The following is a 21,629-nucleotide window of genomic DNA, read 5'->3' as shown; positions in this document are numbered from 1 at the left end:
TAATTTTTCAGACTAGGATATCCATTAAGTTTCTCAAAAATTTTCTTCAAATCTACAACCTCTAAATTCTTCTTCTTTTTGGGATTATAAGATAGTATACGCTTAAAGGCTTCTAACAGGTGCTTTAAAACAGAAGAAGTCCCGATCATATGGCCCGAAATAGAATGAAAATGCTTTATTGCACAATAAAACGCTTCTAGAACTGGGAAGGATTTTCCTGATTGAAATTGAAACATTAAGAATAGAATCAAATGTTGTTCTTGTGAGGGCAACGGATTTACTTCGGAAAATCTGTCTGTCCATTCTACCCATTTTTGAAAATAATACTGATACTTATCCAAGATATTTTCGCTTCTGGAATTCAATAGAACTCCTGGTATCTGTTCAGTGAGGCTCTTTAATGTTGGGTCCTGGACGTCAAAAGAAAATCTTAAATTGATATCTGAGTTTGAGCTGAAAAGTAAAATTTTTCATTTTTGAATGTACACTAGAGAAGGTGGCAATAATAAAATAAAACAAAATCTACACCTGTCTACACTTGGATTCTGAGCGCCAGGATTGGGATTTTTAGCCTTTCATCTCCCATTAAAGAACCTTGAAATTTTCCTTTTTTAATCAAAAAAGACTGGTCTTCGAAATATCTAAAATCTTTTACAAAAGACTTAAAACAATCGATCTTCTTAATCTAAAATGTCCAAAAAACTGCCGATGGCCAGAATGGCACTACCAAAGTTCCTTTTGTGTTTGGTCTTGCTGATAAAAAATGTTTTAAACACTTCGTTATCAAGTAGATTGGGGGTACCATAAGACAATTTTCCTCCGACCAATCAAAACTGATTGCGTCTACTTGCAAGGAATCTGGACAAAAGTATTTTGAACAAAACCGTGCACATTTGGTGTTTGAATTGTCTGCAAAAAGGTCTATAGAAAAAGGTCCCCAAAGATTATTTAGATAATCAAAAAACCCCTCTGAAATTGCCCAATCATCGTAATCGATATTCTTACTTACATCAGCATCTCCGTTAAGTGTTCTAGCGATCCATGTTATTTGCAAGAAAATTCCTTTTCTTTTGCTCAAATCGTAAATACGATTTGCGAGAAATTGAAGTTTTTCTTTATTGCTCCCTACTTTAACAATTCTTGCTGCAGCCATGTTGTCAGTGTGCCAAAGCACATTATTCCCTTGTAATTTTGAATTGAAAGCTTGTAGAGTAAAGGCAATTGCTAGTAATTCCCTAAAGGTTGAGCTTTCCTTTTGTTCATGAAGGCCATAAATTTCTGAAAGAGATATCCTTATCTGAGATTGCACCTATTCCCATATCACTAGCATCAGAATATACTTTCATGAAAGGTATCTCATTTTTATAAATATCCCTGGAGTTCAATTCTTTTATGTTGTCCTTTCAAAACTCTATTTCTTTCAAAACTTCCTCGAAACCTTTTAAGTCGAAATGAAAATCCCAGGAGATTCTAGCCTCTATCAATTTATACAAGTGTCGTGTTTTTAGACGCACAATGTTTCCTAACACAAACTTTGTTGACATAATCTTTCCTGTAAGACGAGCAAGAGTTCGAGCAGACACACGAATAGAAGAGAGAATCCTTTCAATGCATTCTACAATGGACTCAATTCTTGGTGAGGAAATTTTAAACACTTTGTTTTGAGCATCGACCTGTACTCCTAACCACAATATCCTTGTTTTTGGTTGCCACTCGGATTTTTCTTCGTTGCAAATAAAGCCAGATTTTGAAATCGTGTTTTTAACAAATTCAGAATTTTTTGAGGCCTGTTCAAAGTCGTAATCGATTGCTAAACCGTCGTCGATAAAACAGGCAATTTTTAGAGCATTAGATCTCCAGTATTTAATCAAAACTCTTACTACTTTGGTAAAAATATGAGGTGCTGAACGTAGGCCTAGAGGTAAAACCTTGAAAAGAAAATATTTCTTATTTGTACCTTCAAAAACCCATGAAAAACCTCAGTATTTTTGAGATTCCTCGTGAATTTCGATATGATAGTAACCACTCTTAAAATCGAATTTGAAAAAATAGGCCTCATCATTGCTGTCTATAAATTGTTCGAAGGTTTTCCAATCATCAAATTTTATCTTTTCTTTCCAAACAAATTTATTGAGATAACTCAGGTCCAAAACCAGACGCTTTTTGCCCATCGAACTCTTTGGTACTGATAGAGGACTTGTCATGTAAGGGGGATCTTTGACCTCCACAATAAAATTCTGCTCTAGGAGTTTGGTAATAGATTCTTCAACAAAATTTCTTTCCTTCTCAGATGATATATTATTCTTAAACTCTGAAGATGCTGGTATATATCTCAAGGGGATTTTGTATCCGCTTTTTATGACATTCAGAATAAAATCATTAGCCTTTTAAAAATTCGCTTTTCCAGAATACTACATGCCTTCTTAAATTTCCCCTTACCCTATCTCGACTTGAATTATAAGATTCCCTGGAAGGTGTTAATCTCATTCTTAGATTTATCAGACTCAAAAAGAAAATTAAATTTTTCATACCAATTCGTTCTTGCAGGGCAACTATACTTCCAGTGGTCGAGACCACCACATATGAAACAGCCTGGTTGACGGATTTGTGAACCAAAGATCTTTGGACGAATTGAAACAGGACTTGCTGGCACCTGAGCGATTACTTGCGGTGCTGGAAACTGGGTAGATTGCGTGGCCAACGGAGGTGGTGTTTGATATCTTGGTTGAAATGAGATGCCGTAGTTTCCGAAATTCTGACACTGCTGAGATAATGGAAAATTTTGGTTAGCAGGAAGCTGTTGATTGAATCTAATGAAACAAGTACCTTGGCCTTGGTTTTGCATTTTTCTTGTATCCTTCGCTTTTTTGGATAGCGCCCGAGTCTCCGCCTGCCGCATCTTCTTAAAGTCGTCAGAATCACTGGCCCACTCGTCAGTCAAATATTCAGCTACAGTGTCCCATCCAGCAGGTGATCTATCAGTAAGGATCAATATCTTTCGACGCTTCTTGATGGTTTCACTAACATCCTCTAACACTGACGCAAGCCTCTTCCTGGAACCCGAATCAAGCAATTCCTTAGCCTCTTCGTTGAAATCATCAAGCTCGCCCAACAATTGGTTTTGCATTTTATTGGATTTGTATTTAAATTCGTACTGTTTTTTGTTTAAATGTTTCTTTTGTTTTAATGAAGACAATTTTCCTTCCAATTCCTTTTTGTCCCTCTTCCTCATGTTTTCCATAGAATCTAATTTTTGGGATATTTGAGACAGTGTAGCCTGGAGTGCCTCTTGTCTAATAGGCTGAGCCATCGGGATGACATTAGGGTTATTGGTTGGTATCTGTACATTAGGAACGTTTTCATGACGGATAGTTTGTTGTTCTTCTTCTTGAAATAACATAATATTTTCACTGACATCAGCCTCTGAAGTCTCTTGAGTTGAAGGCCTAGGGACCGAAATCAAGGGCATTTTGTCACTTACATTAACCTCCAAATCAATTTTTTTCACTGCCACCAACATACTTCTGCTTGCTAAATTTTCTCGGTCTAAGTCTTGGCGTGATGGAATTTGATGTGATTGTGGCTGATCCATTAGATCTTTTTATCTTCTTTTCACCAAAATTTAAACTAGAAAGCTGATCCATCTCTCCCACTATGCTAGAGAGTTTGAACGATGTGTGCTTAACTCTAAAAATCTACCATTTTTATTTGCACGCGAAAACTTTTTATCAAATTAGTAATTTGCAGAACGGTTCAAACTTAGAGATGTCTTACGGAACCGTAAATAAATTCACTTGCTTTCAAATGAAACAATACCTCCTCGTAAAAGTCCAGCGCGAGCTAAAATCGCTAAAATCGTCCGTTGAAGGAAAAATAATACGGGAGAGAAAATTACAAGAGAAAGGAAAAAAGATCACAATTCGCGGCTAGTATACACTGTGTTAATCTGCGAAACCCGATTTGTTGAATCGGAGTCACATCATTATGGCTGGTGTATTTGACATGCACCAAATTTGAATGTCCGACCCATTTTTTAGCGCAAATTTGAATGTGTAACCCTTTTATTAGCGCTAAATTACTTTAGCTTTTTACCTGATTATTGAATATCGAAAAGTTGATAACACACTAAGAAAGGAAGAGGTTGGGCTGGTCAGGTATTTTAAACGCCGCCACACCTTTTTTTGCAACTCCTCTGAGGACCTCTGATATCAGTGAAATGAGTTTTTTCAAAAGAAATTCTGACCCTCAAGTGTTTACTTTAATCTGTCAGCAAACTGTGCACTCAGAGTTCCGCGAGCAACTGAAGAGAGATGAAGAAGGATGGTATGAGATCGGACTTATGTGGAAAGCAAACCACGCTGAGCTACCAAAAAACAAAACTGCAAGTCTTCGCCGAACCAACAACATAATTACCAAGCTTAAACGAAATCAAGATCAATTTGAAGAGTACCATCAAAAGATTACAGACCAAATTAAAGAAGGGATATTAGAGCCAGCCAACGAAGAAGCCACCGGAAAGGAATACTACATCCCATACAAACCAGTCAGAAAGGATGATTCAGAGACGACCAAACTACGGATAGTTTACGATGCTTCAGCCAAGCCAAACGACAGAAGTCCATCCTTAAATGACTGTCTGGAAACCGGACCAACACTGATGAACAAAATTTAGAGCATCATCGTGAGAAACAGAATTAGACCAGTCACTATCATGGGAGACATTAAACAAGCGTTTCATCAAATTCGCATCTGTGAGGAAGATCGAGACGCCTTGAGATTCCATTGGATAACAGACACAGATTCTTGCACAAGAACCATTTTGCGATTCACAAGAGCTGTCATGGGTGTGACCCAATCTCCATTCCTCTTATGTGGTGTATTGGACTACGATTTAAACACTTACAATGAAGATCCAAGACAAGACATCATTTATACATTGAAATATGACATTTACGTGGATGACGTGATTGGGGGAGCCTACTCAATTATCGATGCACAGAAGTTCAAATCCGTTGCAACAGAAGTTTTGGGGGATGCAACTTTCCACCTAGGCACAAGTGGCATTCTAACGTTCTTGAATTAGAAGACAATCAGAAGGATTCAGACCATTCAGCAATACTTGGTGTTTCATGGGACAAGAGGCTCGACACATTCGCCGTGAAGTTTCCAGAAATAAGAACCGATGAAACCAAAAGAGGAGTTTCGAAGTATCTAACTTCGATCTACGATCCAATTGGTATCGCATCACCTGTTACCCTGACGGGAAAAATGATTTACATATCAATATGCGACAACAAACTTGGATGGGACCAACCATTGCCAGTAGAGTTTCAACGTAAATGGAGAAGATGGCTTAACCACAAACCGGAAGAGATCACTATACCGCGTTCGATAACCCCACTGGACGAGGAGATAAAAGAGATTACACTTCATGCCTTTGGTGACGCTAACAAGGAAGGTACATCAGCGACTATATCTACACTGTGATCAAACAAGGGGATATGTTATCTCAAGGACTATCTATTAAAGAAAAATCTGCATACTATGTTTTGAAATTACACAATTTTGTCAGATCTTATAATTAGAATAGCTGTTTGTCGTCACACAGTGTATTATTAATACTTGCAGTAAAATTTGACTTAATATTAACAAATAAAGTATTGTTTGTGATTGATGTTGTAGAGTGCTCAATAAAACCAGAGCCAAGTAAAATATCAAAAGATTCACAAAATAAAAAGTACACTACTCGGAGTCTCGGAGTACCTAAGGCACTCCCCAATGGTTGCATGACGCTTGCACCTTAACTTGGATGTTTTTTAGGTTTTTTCGAAGCATTTCGATATAGAAAATAAGATGGGGCATGGTCAGATGGTCCCACTTGTTAAAAAATCAAAAAATTTAGAAAAAACCTAATTTTTTCATTCGGGAGTGCTTTAGGTACCTTTCGTGTTACTGCACTTTTCAAATGTACAAAAGATTTTATTTTGTACATTTGAAAAGTGCAGTAGCACGAAACTCGGAGTAGTGGACTTTTTATTTTGAGATGAAAGATATCTTTTAATATTTTACATTAACAAACAAAATGATATTATTCGTAATACTTTAACCCTATTCATACTAGGCTTTTAGGGGGAGTTCAAAACTAGGGAAACTAGGCTATTCCTTTTACCACCCCTTAACTTTTGGTGTGAAAGGTGTGAAAAATTTTAGGTGTCAATTTTTTTTTATTTTGAAGCTAAATAAAACTTAGGAATTTACAGAAAATTTCATCAAAAGCTCTATTATTTCAGAAGAAAATTGCATGATACACGAAAATCGTTCAAAATTTTACTGTCTCAATCATTACAAAATAGTTTCTTTGGAAAACATCAATCTTTGTTCAGCGTTCAACGCAACTTGCTTCCAATACCTCGATTGTCGTTCGCGCGACATCCGCGTGATTGAAAATTTCCGCCGATACAAATGTTCTTTATGACCTTCTTTCGTAAAGAAAAGTTCCTGACACAACTGAGATTGCCGTATATACGTGTACGTCATCAGCGTCCTGTCATAATCAATCGTCACATCGTCATCATCATTAGTTAGCGCACGGCCGCGTTCGCGTTTGTTGCGGTCACTATCTAGACGCAGAAGTTGCTTTATGAGCTTGAAAACTCGCCGACGGAATTTCCCGTGTAGTCGGGCGTAAATGAATACGTTGCAAACGCTATTACACATATGAAGCACTTTCAAAGAGCTATTGACGTCAATGATAGCTTTAGTGTAAGGGATACCTGGTGCGTTCAACCACGAAATGTTGAAAGTCACGTGCAAAATATCACGTGGGTATACCAAAACAACAAACACAAATGCCATAATAATCAACATCTGCATAATTTTACGCGTCTTTTTAACAACTCGTTGTTCTCTAAGCGTTGAGATGACTTCTTTGTTATATAAATGTTTATGAATCAAATTTACTGTGACGGTAAAAATGGGTAGAAAGGCGACATCGCGTAATACGAGAAACGCAAGATGAGGGTAGACAAAGCCAGGGATTCGGCTATCTGGGACCTGACACGTGCTCAATGGGTTGACTTCAATGTAGATTGTGTATGAAAGTTCGGACAATATGGCGAACAGTAGAGCACCGGCCACTGAGATGTACACTTCGTTCCGTTTCATGTTACGTCGAAACGGAAAACATATTACAACACATCTATCAACCGTTATAATGAGTATTATACCGAACGAAACAGTCACTGTGATTCGAGTCAGGCTTGGAAGAATTTTACATCCAATCCAACCAAAATGCCATGCTTTATGAAAAGTTACAGTCCAATAGATAAAGACCAAAGGATTAAAAATACTTGCTATTAAGTCTGCTACTGCAAGGAATACGATTAATAGTTCCATAGTGGATAGACTGTTTGTTTGTCTCCTCAGAAACACGTAACATACGAGCAAGTTGCCAGCAACTCCGATCAAAAATATTACAGCAAAACAACTGATCAATAGTACATCTCGATTGTCCAGGGATTGAATGTTGTGCGTTGGATAGGCGTGTCCGCCCTCCTTGAGGTTGGTCAAGTTGAGGGCGGATGAAACACTACTTGTACCACCTGTCATATTGGCCTATAACATGTTTTTCTAATCTGGAAAAAAAATAGAAAAGTAGAATTTTACGTTTCATTGAAGGATAGTTCTGAAAAAAATTTCAACCGGTCAAAAGTCCAACTTTTTCAGAATAAGATGAGTCGAGCTTTGAATGGATCACCGAATAAAAAAAATCAAGAACTTCGGCGTGAGCTAATCACAAGATACATGACACTTTTAAGCATTAAAAACCGATGAAAGATTTCGAATTGGAAAACAAGTTTTCTATATTATTACTTGATTATCTTGACACAATTAGAACATTTAACTTTTATTTTTTAACAACAAAAAGTTTGAACTCATTCAAACCTTACATTGTGGTGCTTTGATATAATCTACACGATGTTAAAACTTATTATTCCGGAAAACTCTTTGCTGAATCCAAATCTTTCTGAATTTTATGATGACAATGGCTTCAGCAATCGGTTTGGTCACTAGGAGAGATCTAATAAAGTTTGCAAAGCTCGTATTTTGATTGGCTTAGAAATCTTGAGACTGAACAAGAATATTATAGCATGGCTTCAGCCAACAATAAAGCAAGGATGAATCAGAACCAGATTTTTTGGCTACTTATAGCGTGAGGATTTCCAATAGACGTCTTGACGCGGTAGCTACTAAGGTCTGTGTCAAAAACGGTGTGCAGTGTTTATATTTTTGGTCTTAATTTTAAACCAATTTTCGTATGATAAAATGATCATCCATACCTGAGCAAAGAAAGAACAGAGCTTTTGGAGAGGATGATTTTCCGTATCTTCCTGTGCAAAACTTTTGATGTCTAAGTGACGAATTGCTGACTCACCAACTAAGCCACCACCTAATTTTCGAAAAATCATGTTAAATCATTCATATTCACAAAGTACTCTTTTACGGTAACAGCCGAAAAAGCTGGTCGTTTGCTCAAAGATCTATTGCCAACATTTGGAATTATTGTAGCGACGAAAAATATATTTTAGGATGTTTTTACACTAAAAAAGCATCAGTCAAAGTTTAACCAAAAACGCCAATCAGAGAAAACTTGAAAAAAGCCTAACCAGACAGACATCCAAAGATATAACTTTAATCGGTTACAAACAGCGTTTCTTTTTAAAGATGTATGAATTTTTTTTTTGATTTTTGTCAAAGTTAGGATAGAGGTGACAAAAGAAAATATTAAAAGATTAGGTTCCGAAATGTTGATGATATGATATTGTGAGAGGAGTAGATCATAGGGTTGGACAATGGACGCGATTCTTACACATTAAATCAATGATGATGAGTTCCCCTAAAGATTTCTTGTTTGATTATCAAGCCTCTGTTAAATGAAAGATACTTTTTATAAGAAATGAATAAGTCATGACGTAATCTCTTACAGGGGAAAATGCCGCAAAGAATGTTCTTTCTTACACCCCTTTCTCACCTGGTGGGATTTTATCAGCCAATGGGGTAAAAATGAATGATAAAAACTCGATGAGGATTGATTATCCCATGTTTTTTATAGCTGGGGATATGAATTTCATTGTTTTCTAGCCAGAAAATTCAGCCGTGGGGATGGAGAAATAGCACAAGATTTGTATTCACAGGATTTGCTTGTTCGAGTGCCCCCCCCCGGGTAGCAACATAGCAAATGCGAAGCTGATCAAAGTAGTTTCCAACCTCGTGCCCGTGTATCCCAGGCTTTATTTACACTACTGATGGACGCCAGAGAACATTATCTAGCGCCATATAGTTAAAGCATAAAAAAGCTGATGATGCGCAGGGAACGAGGTTGAGTAGTTTCAATAATATGAACCAAATAAAGTAGAAGGTCAAGTCATAATGTCAAAGTAAAGATTGCCCTAGGACAACATTTTGTTCGTTTCTTACGAAAAAATGTTTGATTAGGGACAAGTTGACGAAACATCGTAAACAAAACACACTCAGAAATGAATTAGTTTGCAAAACTAACATAGGTATCCCATAACTTGCTCGCCAGAATATTTCCTGAAATGAAAACTTTCGACGTGAAAGTTTAGAAAGACTCGCGGAGGGAGGGCCAAAAAAGGAACTGACAATGGGCTATTCCGTTTTAAGTTCATACACGCATACACGGGGCTAGGCTGCTGGTAATCCCTTAACGGATTCATGCTCCTTATAGGAGCATTATTTTATAAGTCTGCGATTCAGACTAACATAGGGCTAGACAAACATTTCAAAGGGGCTCCTAAAGAAGATAATCCAAGGAGTTTAAAGAATTAAAACATTGTTTATTTCATCCCGCCTCATTTTAAGATATGAAGAAGAATTTCCAAGAACAACAGTAAATGAGTTTTGCTTTTTTCAAGGGGATATCCGCTCATCAAAGAATATTTTTCTAAGGTTTCCATGCTTGGAAAGCCGGGTTCGTCCACCCAATGTATGTATATCAAATAAAACAGTACCGCCCAACCTCAATATTGTAGAGCTCGATGAAATTTACGAGAAATAACAACCTAATAGAGATCGTGCTAACTACACCAAATAACAAATAACAAAACTCTCAAAAAGAAATATCAGACAAACATCTCCAAGGGTGATAAATTTTAGACGAATCAAACAATTTCCGAAGTTTCTAGGTTACCCAAAGTATTTGAGAGACATAGAGACAGACATACAGGCGAGAAAGACATACCAGCCAGCACAACAATGTGGAGTTAATTGTCAAGTTTTTTTGTTGCAATGAATCCCTATTGATTTGCAATTCTTTCTGATATCAACCGATCACGTAGTTTTATTTGGTATGCGAAAATCTCAATTTATCATGTCAAGGACCTCGTTTATCATTTGAAAATGATCTTTGTTTGAAACCAGACTTGACGTAATAAAAACAGTCAATTTTATTTGACTTACTTGACTTAGTAGTATTCATGATATGCACCATTGCAATGTGTTCTAACATTACATCATGGTCCTAATAATAGCGGATTGGTTGTAAGTGACGTAAAGTATGTCAATACATCACTGTCAACCAATCAGCTGTTGGGTGTGTGAAAGACATTGCAATGGTGCATATCATGAATAGGTCTATCGACCCCTTCTATCGAACGCTGCCAATTTCAGACGGTCTCTTATGTTGTGTTCGGCACTGAGGAGTGGCAATATTGTGTGGGCTCTGATTTGATCGGACCATCTCTTTGGTGGTCTTCCTCTTCGTCTTGTTCTGCAAAATCTTGCTTAAAGCCCCGGGAGGGGGGGGCACTGGCCTTGACGGCCGATACGGGGACGTGCCACTGGAGTTTGAAGAATGGACTCTGTCAGATATGAATATTTTGGTAAATTTGGGACCCTATGTAGACGAAAAATTGAAATTTTTCCTATTTCCACCCTGAAAAGTGGCCAAAATGAATAAAAGGAGACCAAAAATTGAAAGTTTTTATAATTTCGACCCTGAAAATGGTCAAAAATTACCAAAAGGCGACCCTATCATGAAACACATCTTGAAAATGAGTAAATTTTGAACCCTAAAAATACCTAAGTGTTGGGTTTTCTACAAACATTTTATTTACGATCAAGTATTTCGCCATACTGTGTATTGAATTTTGCTAAAATGAAAATTTGACCAATTGTTCTTTAAAAAAGAGTCAACCCAGTCAATGTTAATCAGTCATGATTAATAATCAATAACTTCACAACCCTTGAATTTCAATTGAAATATAATGCAAAATTTATTCATTTTAACAATTTAAATTTGATAAAATATAGTGGCTAATAATGATACAAAAATTAAAAGTGCATAAAATTACATAAAATTACAGATTAAAAAAATACAGAATTATACAGTTGATACATAGATATAAAAGAATGCGTAATTGAAATACAAAATAAAAATATTTATACTAGTACATCCCACTTGTCACAGACCTGCTGGGACCTCTACCCGACTGGAAAAATTGGCAAATATTTTGTCCCTGGTGATCCGACAATTTTAACCTCAGTGCAGGAATTTCCTGTTAAGGCGTGAGACAGGGTTGTCTTTATTGAAATGACTACAAAATGAGGCTATAAATAAATGGAGCTATTCCGTCAAGTGGACGTGGTTTCAAATACAGCTTTTCTTAACGAAATCTGTGATTAACTTTTATTGATTGGTTGATAAACCTCGGCAATACACAAATTTCCTTTTTGCAGGCTCATGTAAAAAGATACGAAAAAACGTCGAGTAAAGCTCTGATTGGCTAAATCATAATACTTACATAAACATATTATTTTTATCAAAATATCTAAAGTACAAGGTAATCTATTGTATCTTTGAATGTCTCAGCCAATCAGAGCTTTATCCGACGTTCATTCGTGACTTTGTTACACGAACCTGCTAATAGGAAAATCATGTATTACTACAATAAAAAAGACAAGACAATAAAAAAGACAAGACTATGACAGTCACTGCACAGTGCCGTAGGCAGCATTTTAGAAATATCGGGGGAGAGGCATGAGCAATGCTAGAAATTTGAGAATTAAAGTTTAAGATGGCAGGACTGAAATTTTATTCGGAGAAATAAAATGAAAAATCCGAAGTTCATCAGAAAATTTCTCAAAAAATCTACCCCCTGGAAAAATGAAAAACACTCTTTTAGACCCCCTGGAAATGTTCGTCCATTCCCCTGTATGGATATAAATCGAAATGGCCTTATCCATAGGCGTAGCGAGATTTTTACCAAACTTTAATTATTGTCTTTGCTTTATCAAAAGATAATGAATATGTCATTAACGTCTGCACTCCCTTATAAATTTTGCAGGGTATCTCGCTACGCCTTGCTTATCAAAAGTAGGCTGTCTAGAATGTAATATGGTATATTGATTCAGAGTACCCCCTTCACAACCCTGTGTATGTAATAATGCATATAACATCAAATAGCTTCAACGCGATAAAAGTTTAGGGAATGATTATCATGAAAATATGGCGTTCTAAATTCAAAGAAGGCTTATGTTTATGTGATGGGCGCTTTTTTTTGCGTTATGGCGTGACAAGGGGTGCGGTTGGCGGCCTTTGATCTAGAACACCATATCTGTATTGGATAGGATATTGGATATTGGAGTTCGTTCTTCATTTTTCTCCCTTCACTTTAGTCAACAACAGATCATTGAGTTTCAACACATAAGGCACCATTCCACACAAAAGTTCAAAATCACAAATCACGATATTGACCCCCATTTTTTTCTGATTGTAAACACTCTCCAGCCAGGTTTTAACTCGAGCATTGCCAGGTACCGCGAGATGTTTCTCCAAACTTGAAGTCACGTGAAAAATGATGGTTGAAGTCTGGGGCGTTAAGATAGCTTGATAAATATTCAAAACACCCTTAGTGAGGGTGTCAAAGCGCCCATCTAAACAAGTGATCAGTTTATCAATATCATCTGTATTAAACCAGGGAGTATCAATAAATTTCTCAGACCAGAATTGACATTCTTTATCACATACATATGAGGATGTGTATCGGGCGATAATTTGTTTCTCAGATTCCCACATATCGTTCAGTGAGACTTCAAGACTTGTTGCTTTGTCACAAGGATACAACAAGCTTTTGAAATATTTCAAAACCAGTGCACTGAACTCGTCGTGAATAGCATCTGAAAAACTGTAAAAATGATTGAAATCTACAATAAGAACTTCCTTAGGATGGCTTTTTAAGAAATGCTGCATTTCTTCAAGCAGGTTGGATATAGGGTAACCATAGCAACCATGAACGAAAAAGAAATCTTTCCTGTCGTCAAGGTAACCAATGCGCATGTCAAAATAACGTATACCAGCATTGAGTTGTTGGGTGATGGTGGATTTCTGTGTGATAGACCATCGGATGATAATCTTTTTTCCCCAACCGTATTTGCCTGCCCACTTGATGACTGAAGACTCGTCTGGAAAGGAAAAAGAAGAACTAGAGCAAATCTATAGTTTAACAATTGGTGCTTCAATACAAAAGCTTCAGACCACTGACCTTTATATATCCCTGAACCAAGCTATATCCGCCATCTTTGATCGAAGTTTTTTTTGAATTGGTACCCGTAAAGAAGCCATTGCAGTGTTAACAAGCTAGATGCTGAATGGACCTACCTGATGATGAAAGTTAGATAGTAATGCGAGGAGAAAAATGAAAAAAATCAGTCAGAAAATATAGCGTTTAGCGAAAATGCATAATGCAATAAATTCATCATTGATTCTTGATGGGGGGAGAGGGAAGGGTTTTAGGGGAAAAATAAATAGAAAGTTCTGGTCACAAAAATCAGTTTTATTTACAATTGAATCATGCTTGATGGTGAGCATTGTTATCAATAATGTTTTTGTGTGAAAAACATAGAAATATAAGGAAAAAATCCAATGAAAATCTGCAAAAACGGCGATTTCCAGCATTTTCAACCGGAAAATTTTTTTTCTCAAAAATCGGACTAGATCATGTTTTAGACATTGTTAATACGCATCTTTGTGCAAAAAATCAGAAAAAACTAATGATGAAATCTCGAGAAAATGCCAAAAAACCGGTTTTTCCGGCATATTTCCGGCATTTTCGGCCGAAAATGAATTTTTTTCGAAAATCGGGCTCCGTCACATTTTGGGCATTACAATTTTGCATCTTTGCGCCAAAAATTAGGAAAAACTAATGAGCCAATCCCGAGAAAAGCTAGTAACGAACGGACGAACGAACGAACGAACGAACACGGGTTAATTTATAGGACCTCCAAAGGTAGGTCCAAAAATTAACGTCTAACGGCGCTACATCATCAAAAATTTTTGAGGGAAATTAGATCTAGCGCTTTCGATGCATTTACACCGCTATTGAGTAGTGCCGCCATTAGGGTACCACTTTTCAAAAAACTCCGATCAAAGGGGTTGCTTGGCCGGGATTGAGTTAGTTGGTCCACAGTACATAAAGGTCAGTGCTTCAGACACAACCCAGTAAACTTGATCCCATGGACCATCTGGATGTTCTCTCCCCAACCATATTTTGCCTGCTCACTTGATTACTGAAGACTCATTTGAAAGAAAAAAACACATGCTACATTTAAGTCCAGGTTAAATCAAAAAGTGTAAAAACTAGGAAGGTTAATAAGACATTTAAGACTGAAAATCGCGCAAAATAAGAACAGTTAAACCTCGAGTCAAAATTTACTGGTTCTTATAAAAAACATGCGACATATTAAGAATGAAGTAAAAAAAAGTGCACAATACTATTTATACGGAAACACACGAAAAACACCGGGCGTTTGCCACCCAGTAGCGTTCTCAGAGGTGTCGGAAAGTCGTTTGTAGCTACTGGGTTTGAATTAAAAGAATGAAACCAGTGGCAAACGCCCTACACACTATTTCCGACACCCCTTAGAAGACTAATGAAACCTGTGTTTCTCGGGTGTTTTCGTAAAAAAAGATTACGTCAAGATTACGTCATGAATATCAAGAATACAAGCAAAGTACGACTGTCATTCGAAAACGAAAGTAATTAGTGACATACCAGGGCAAATGGGTGATTTCGGATCCAAATAATAAGCACCGGAGTCATGTGACCCAGGGATAGCCAATCGTGTGATAGGAAGCATTGTTAGTTCTTTGGGTAGATTGGTCATCCATTGGGAATTATTTGATGTTTCTTCCACACAATCTAACCATCTTTCATCTGAAGAATCAACGGAGGTCTGCGTGTCTCCTCCGCAACATAACATTTCTCTATTTTCTTTCGCGTTTTTTTTATTTTGTTTTTTCTGAAACGGAATAAAATAGTTAATGAAGTGACCTATTTTATAACCTTGAACTATAGAATGCTTAAATAGCAATGAGTGATTTCACAATGACTTCGTGGAAAACCCTGCGAGAACTTTTTCTTGCGTTTTCATTCACGATTCTTTTCTATTTTTTTTCTTCTATTTGGTTGAGTTCCAGGAGGCTTTAGAGGCCTATTCTCGCAACTATAGACGCTTACTAATGAGCGTCCCGTCAGCACCTTGAACTGACTACCCAATTCCCCTCACATGGCATGGGTTGAACCGGGCGAAGGAACGTTCACTTGCCATGAATCGAACCCTGGCCGCCTGCACAGAAGCCAAGTTCGACTACCACTATACTACGGCACCTTTTTTCTATGGCACCACCACCTAACTTGGATTATATACTACTAAATAAATCATGTTTTCTTACTAGCAGCGAGTGTTTGAGATTTTGACTCTAGAAAATCAATAAAAAATACAGTTCTAAAATTCGAAGCCTAAATAAATAACAGATAAAGTCTAATATCTAAATTCTAATAACCGTCATATAAAAATTGCACAAAATGGTATGAAAAAGTACAATAAATACTTATATGATCTACGTAAAGTCATGTGAAAAAAATTGACAACGTCAATGCTTTGGATGATGTTTGCATAATAAAGTACAAAACAAGAAGCCCGTTGGGCGTGAAGGCCCAGCGAAAAGTAACGTGTTGAAAACGAGCGTGCAAAACAGCAAATGCATGACCCCGTTGACATGGATCAAAGTGAAGACAGGAAAAAAAATTTCAAAATCACCGCGGTACTTCTCATTGGTTAGACGCTTGAAATTTATTGAATGGTTTCCTACCAACCGGGCCTACACAGGCGCAGGTTCAACTTTCCAATAAAATTCTAGCCTGTGTATCTAGACTCAAAATTTCAGAAAAAAAAATCTTATAAGGTGTAACTAAAAATGTCGGGTACAGTTTGTTTGATACTGCCTGTGAGTGAACCCTTGTTGACAGACTATCAAAACCCAGGCAGACACACATAATTAACTTACCATATAACCTCTTTTACAAACTCAAAAAATTTCAAAACTACTTTAAACTACATCAAAACATCAGCCACATCAGGCCACATTTTAAAAAGGCTCCTTTCTATTTTTGTTTAGAAATGAACCTGTGTTTTCATTTTCATTTGTTCATCTTTTTTCACAAGGTCAGCTTTTTCCATAAATTTCCATTTTCACTGTTCATGCCTTGCAACCATGAGAAATGTTCAATCTAGTTTGAATTTACCCAGGGCTGCATTTTAGTGCCATTAACAGATTCCAGAATTAGTTTATATACTTTAAATAATTACCATCAACTGCTCCAACTTGGGACTATCTGAAAAAACATGGGACGGCATTCGGCCACCATTTCACCGACTTCCAAGTCATTTTGATTTGAGTTAAGGAAAGGCGTATTTAAAAATACACGATTTCTCTTTCGATTTTACAGTAAGTGAAAATACAGACCAGATATGCAACGTCCCATGTTTCGACCAATCGCCCAAGTTAGAGACGGTTGACGGTATGTGGTCGAGTTTGAAAAATCAAGCCACCAACTGTTAATGCGACAGATCCAGAATTGACCATTTTATTTAATGTGTAGAATCATGAAAAAAGTCCCAATCTTGTTAAAGTTTACACATGAGCTGCATTTTAGTCTCCGCTAACATATTCCAATAATCAGATTTGAAATAATTGTGTCGAGTTTGAAAAATCAAGCCACCGCACCAATCGTTAAACGAGACCGATCCAAAAATAAACCATTTTCACGCGTAGCCTCATGGAAAAGTACAATCTTGTTCCAATTTACACATGAGCTCCATTTTATGTCCATTTACCAAATTCTAGAATCAGTTTACTTTAATATCATGTGTTGAGTTTGAAAATCATCCACGTCCCACCAGCCACTGACCTTTGTTAGCGACAGATCCAGAAGTGACTGTTTTCTTGTGTAGCATCAAGAAAAAGTTCCAATCTTATTCAAATTTACACATGAGCTGCATTTCAGTTTATTTATTTCTATATCAGAAGCCATTATTTTCTAAAAATAAAGTCTTTTCGAAACCAATAAACTAAAAATAAAAGTGATTTAAGGTAGAATTTTCACTCATAAAACTTTATGAAAACTTGAGCAAAGACTATAAGATATGGCAGAATGTTGAAAAAGGTTTATAAAAGAAAATCATTACAAAATATCTTTGGTTTGAAAGTCTCTTGACCACTAAAGCAAAGAAAATGTTCAAGAAAGTATGAATCAACCTCCTCGCTTGGAGAGAGTTATATCGGATCACCCAAAGTTACCTTCATTTTTTTATTTTTCATTTTTTTATTTTTTTATCCACGGATCGCTGATAGTCACCTTTCCGGGGGTTTTGTTGTTTGGAATTGATTAACTAACAGTTAGGTAGGGTCAGGGTTGCTAGTAACGGCTTGTCACTGTGCCGGGTGCATACGGCGCCTTGGGCCCCGCAGGGTTGCTAGTAACGGCTCGAATTTCAGTCAGGTTTAAAAAAGGGGTACTTTTACCCATATTATAATAACATTACCCCCGTCTTTTGCTAGTTTGGTATAATATGTTATGAATTGCGTGGATTTGCTGTGCGGCGATGGCTCAGTGGATAGAGCGCTGGCTTCCGAATCTGAAGGTCTTTCTTTGGTGGTGGTTCGAATCCCACTCGGTGCGAAAATTAGGTTGGTCGAAATTGATGGACAAATGATTGACAGGTATGAAAACTCAGTCAGAAATGAGAAACTAAGTCTCAGAAACTCAGAAACTCAGACAGTCAGAAAAAGAGAAAGACAGGATCAGAGATAAGAAAATAAAAAAAAAACATGAGGGTACTTTGGGTGATCCGATGTAACTCTTTCCTCCTCGCTTCGACCGCCATCTTGATTTGTTTTGAAATTTGTTTTTGAAGGAGCGCGAAATCAGAAAATATATCTTCTATAGCCAGTATCCGACTTTAGCAACCTTTTCCCTCTCCAAACGGCAAAACTAAAAAGTGTGTTACTATGGTTTCAAGCGCCGTTTCTACCAAAACGGACGGACAGACAGCGGACGGAAAGTTGCAAATGAAAGGCCCTATCGCTAGCGCTGGGCCAATAAAATAAACATAGTATTTGGCTGGTAGTAGTAGGTGGTCTACTGCCTGCCCTATCGTGTTTGCCCTTCGTAAATGTGAGAAAAATCAACATCTCAAAAATATGATGTCAACAAATCGCTAGTAATCGGTGAACTAGCAGCCGTTGTCAAAGAGTCGTGTTTATTCGATTACAAACGATAAATGAATAATTAGCTTCGAATTTCTCCTCGATTATGATTTCGAATTAGACGGTTTGAATGGTAGAGTTTCGAATTGGTTGGAGTGTTTATTCCGCACACGTTTTTTATTAGAACAAACCATATAAGAACATAAGGCTTCAAAGTTAAGAACATTTTTGGGCTTAAAAATCAAAGAGTTAAGAATTTCCAAAGGCCTTCAAAAATCTTGGATGTTCTTATAAAAGTGTGTTAGGGCATTTAATGCCCTAAGTTTAGAAAAATACTTATTTGTACATATTCGTCATTAAAACTGCTTATTTTTCTACCATCAATTAATCTGCTTCCCAATCAATTTATTCAATCGTAATATTTTTTCTACACATCCATCCTCACATACAAAATCACACATCACAATATTAAAGCCTTGTTTACATTGTGCAAATATACCATCTAACCACTCATTAATTCCATTATTACACTGTCGTACAAGAGATTGGCGTAAAGTTGATGTTGGGCGGAGGGCGATTGTGGATTTTCGTGCGGTCAATATAGCTTGGTAAACGTTGAATTTCTTCTTATCTGGGTTTCGGTGTAACTCATTTAGCCTGTGTTTTAAGGTAGATATATTGTTTGTGTTGAACCACGGGCTGTTGACGCATTCTCTTGAAAACCAGAACGCATTATGCTTAGAGCATGTTTCTTCATGTTTGTAACTTAATATTACTCGTTTGTCCATGCGCCACAGATCGGATAAAGTGAAAGTGACATCATCGAATATGTCACGTGGTACAAGAAGAGAATCAAAGACTTTATGAATCATTTCAACCAATCGTTTGTGTCTGATTTCGTCGAAAGAATGAAAGTGATTGAAGTCGACAAGGATTACTTCACGTGGGTTAAAATCAAGAAATTGGCGCATTTGGTGTAACAAGTCCCTTATCAAAACCCCATGTACACCATGCACAAAAAAGAAGTCATCCTCGTAATCGATGAACCCAGGGCGCATATCGAAATATCGCACACCATGATTGAGTTGTTCAGTAATGGTCATTGACTGACACAAGGACCAGTTAATGACAAATTGTTTGTTACAATTCCCAAAAGTTTTGATCAGCTTTGATTTATCTGAAGAAGGCATCAATTAAAATTAAAAAATAAAAACAATTTAGTAAATGTGCTTTAAAGGATATTATTATATACCTGTAGGCAAAAACAGCCATTGAATAATTCCTGATATACCATGGCTATTATACCACGGTAGAATTTTTTTTTAAATTTTGGTTTCAAAGTTTATTTTTTTGTGTCGCTCTTGTTGTTATCAAAGAAATTAAAATAAATCTATTGTCAATTTCATTAACAAATTTTTATGACTCAAAGTAATTAAGAAAATCATTAAAAAAAAAGAAAAACATTTGAACGTTCCTTTATGGGGAGTGTTTTATGTGAAACATTCGACTATTGACACAATTAATGCTTTGTTTTTGCCTCTAGGTATATAATAAAACATATATTCAATAGGTTTTCGTTGATAGGATCTCGGTGATGTATATTAAACTCGGCTTCGCCTCGTTGAATATTACATCATCTCGGGTTAATAAATCTCAATAACCAACTTTTACCTATTGAATATCTGCTTAGTATTCGTATCAAGTGCTGAATAATTTTGAGCCGCTGAAATTATGAGATATATACCTAAATAAGTAGGTAATGCTAGAAGCTATCGATTATTGAAAATACAGGAAGCCCTACTAAGAAGTTTATTTGACCAAATCTGACATATTAGAAGACTGAAATAGATTTCCAAATCTTCAGGCGAAGTCTCTTATAATATTCGAACTAATGGAAAAACTTCGGTGAAATTTTCAGGTTATGTTATATATTGTTTACTATTCGGTCTTACCCGGAGACATTGGAGTCGTCGGATTCAAAGAATACGCTCCACTGTTATGTGAACCAGGAATTGCCAGTCTGTTCAAGGAAATCTTCGTTAAATGTGATGGTAAATTACTCATCCAACGCGAGTTACCAAAGGAATCTCCACCTGTCTCTTCTTTTGGTGATATCAGGGAATCTACATTCTGTTCACCTGATATCACAAAGGATTTCCTGGTCATATTTTCTGGTTCCGTCAGGTAATAACCTTTCTGTCCATTGTATAACAGAGATTCCTCCCCTGGTGCAGGCAAGGAATCTACATTTTCATCACCTGACGGTACCAGGGGATCTCCATATTGATCACCTGTTATCATGGAATCTCCCTTTACTTCTTCCACTACCAGGGAATCACACAAAACCAGGGAATCCTCATCTGACGCCATATAATAATATCACCAAATCATCATAAGAATGGAGTGAGTTACCAACATGATTTCCATAATTCGAACCGCCAAATTTTTACATCAATATAGATGGCTCGTCGTCTCACGCAGTTCTGTTCTAACAAATACAATGTATCAATTCAAGGGAACATAAACCAACATGTTTGCTATTAAGAATATGCTTTATTTTTGTATTTTGTTTTTTATACCTAAAGAAAATACGATTACAAATTCAAGTATCAATTTTCAGTCATCCCATGTGTCAGATGTTTATGATGAAAATAAATGCCAAACAAAATTTCTACGGAAAGGCGAAAATAATTATGATTCATACAACACCTCAGTATGATTTTTAGGAAGGAAACTATAGGGCGAGACTAATTTGATTTGTTGTTCTACGTGCGCGAGCGACCCAGCATTTGCTGCAAACGAAAAAATAATAATATTGAATCACTTGTGCCACAAATTTCTAATACTAAATAGTCATTTAAAAAGTTTACACTTAATGAAAGTTGAACAGAATCTAGAATCATGAATTCTATGCACGAAAGATTTTATTGCAAACTCCATCAAAGATGAATTTCGAATTTTCGAAAATATTACTTAAAGCCTGATTAACTTCCTTGATTAATGAAAATCATATTTATATTTTACCAACCGACTGACTGATATTTTGTCAACGATCTGCCCG

The 21,629-nt window shown here is 36.6% G+C and overlaps 4 protein-coding genes across 4 annotated transcripts; 1 reads left to right on the top strand and 3 right to left on the bottom strand.

Annotated features, from left to right (window-relative positions):
• The first annotated feature begins 4,216 nt into the window (after positions 1–4,216).
• On the top strand, positions 4,217–4,672 carry LOC136818309 (uncharacterized). Its single transcript, XM_067074690.1, has one exon. The coding sequence runs from the start codon at positions 4,217–4,219 to the stop codon at positions 4,670–4,672; it is 456 nt and encodes a 151-aa protein (XP_066930791.1).
• A 1,603-nt stretch (positions 4,673–6,275) lies between these two features.
• On the bottom strand, positions 6,276–7,630 carry LOC136818217 (C5a anaphylatoxin chemotactic receptor 1-like). Its single transcript, XM_067074581.1, has one exon. It carries the CDS (start codon positions 7,606–7,608, stop codon positions 6,343–6,345), a length of 1,266 nt encoding a protein of 421 aa, XP_066930682.1. The 5' UTR covers positions 7,609–7,630; the 3' UTR covers positions 6,276–6,342.
• Positions 7,631–12,656: 5,026 nt separating this feature from the next.
• LOC136818191 (PI-PLC X domain-containing protein 2-like) lies at positions 12,657–15,314 on the bottom strand. Its single transcript, XM_067074549.1, has 2 exons — positions 15,072–15,314; positions 12,657–13,482 (listed from the first exon to the last, which is right to left on the bottom strand). Exons 1-2 carry the CDS (start codon positions 15,277–15,279, stop codon positions 12,674–12,676), a joined length of 1,017 nt encoding a protein of 338 aa, XP_066930650.1. The 5' UTR covers positions 15,280–15,314; the 3' UTR covers positions 12,657–12,673.
• Positions 15,315–18,948: 3,634 nt separating this feature from the next.
• On the bottom strand, positions 18,949–20,734 carry LOC136818308 (PI-PLC X domain-containing protein 2-like). Its single transcript, XM_067074689.1, has 2 exons — positions 20,521–20,734; positions 18,949–19,745 (listed from the first exon to the last, which is right to left on the bottom strand). Exons 1-2 carry the CDS (start codon positions 20,732–20,734, stop codon positions 18,949–18,951), a joined length of 1,011 nt encoding a protein of 336 aa, XP_066930790.1.
• Between the last annotated feature and the right edge of the window lie 895 nt (positions 20,735–21,629).

The sequence above is a fragment of the Clytia hemisphaerica genome, unplaced genomic scaffold, assembly GCF_902728285.1.
Source record: "Clytia hemisphaerica strain Z4C2 unplaced genomic scaffold, Clytia hemisphaerica genome assembly, whole genome shotgun sequence".
In the NCBI taxonomy this organism is placed as follows: domain Eukaryota; kingdom Metazoa; phylum Cnidaria; class Hydrozoa; order Leptothecata; family Clytiidae; genus Clytia; species Clytia hemisphaerica.
The sequence above is the reverse complement of the archived record's forward strand: the minus strand, read 5'-3'. Positions and strand labels throughout refer to the sequence as shown.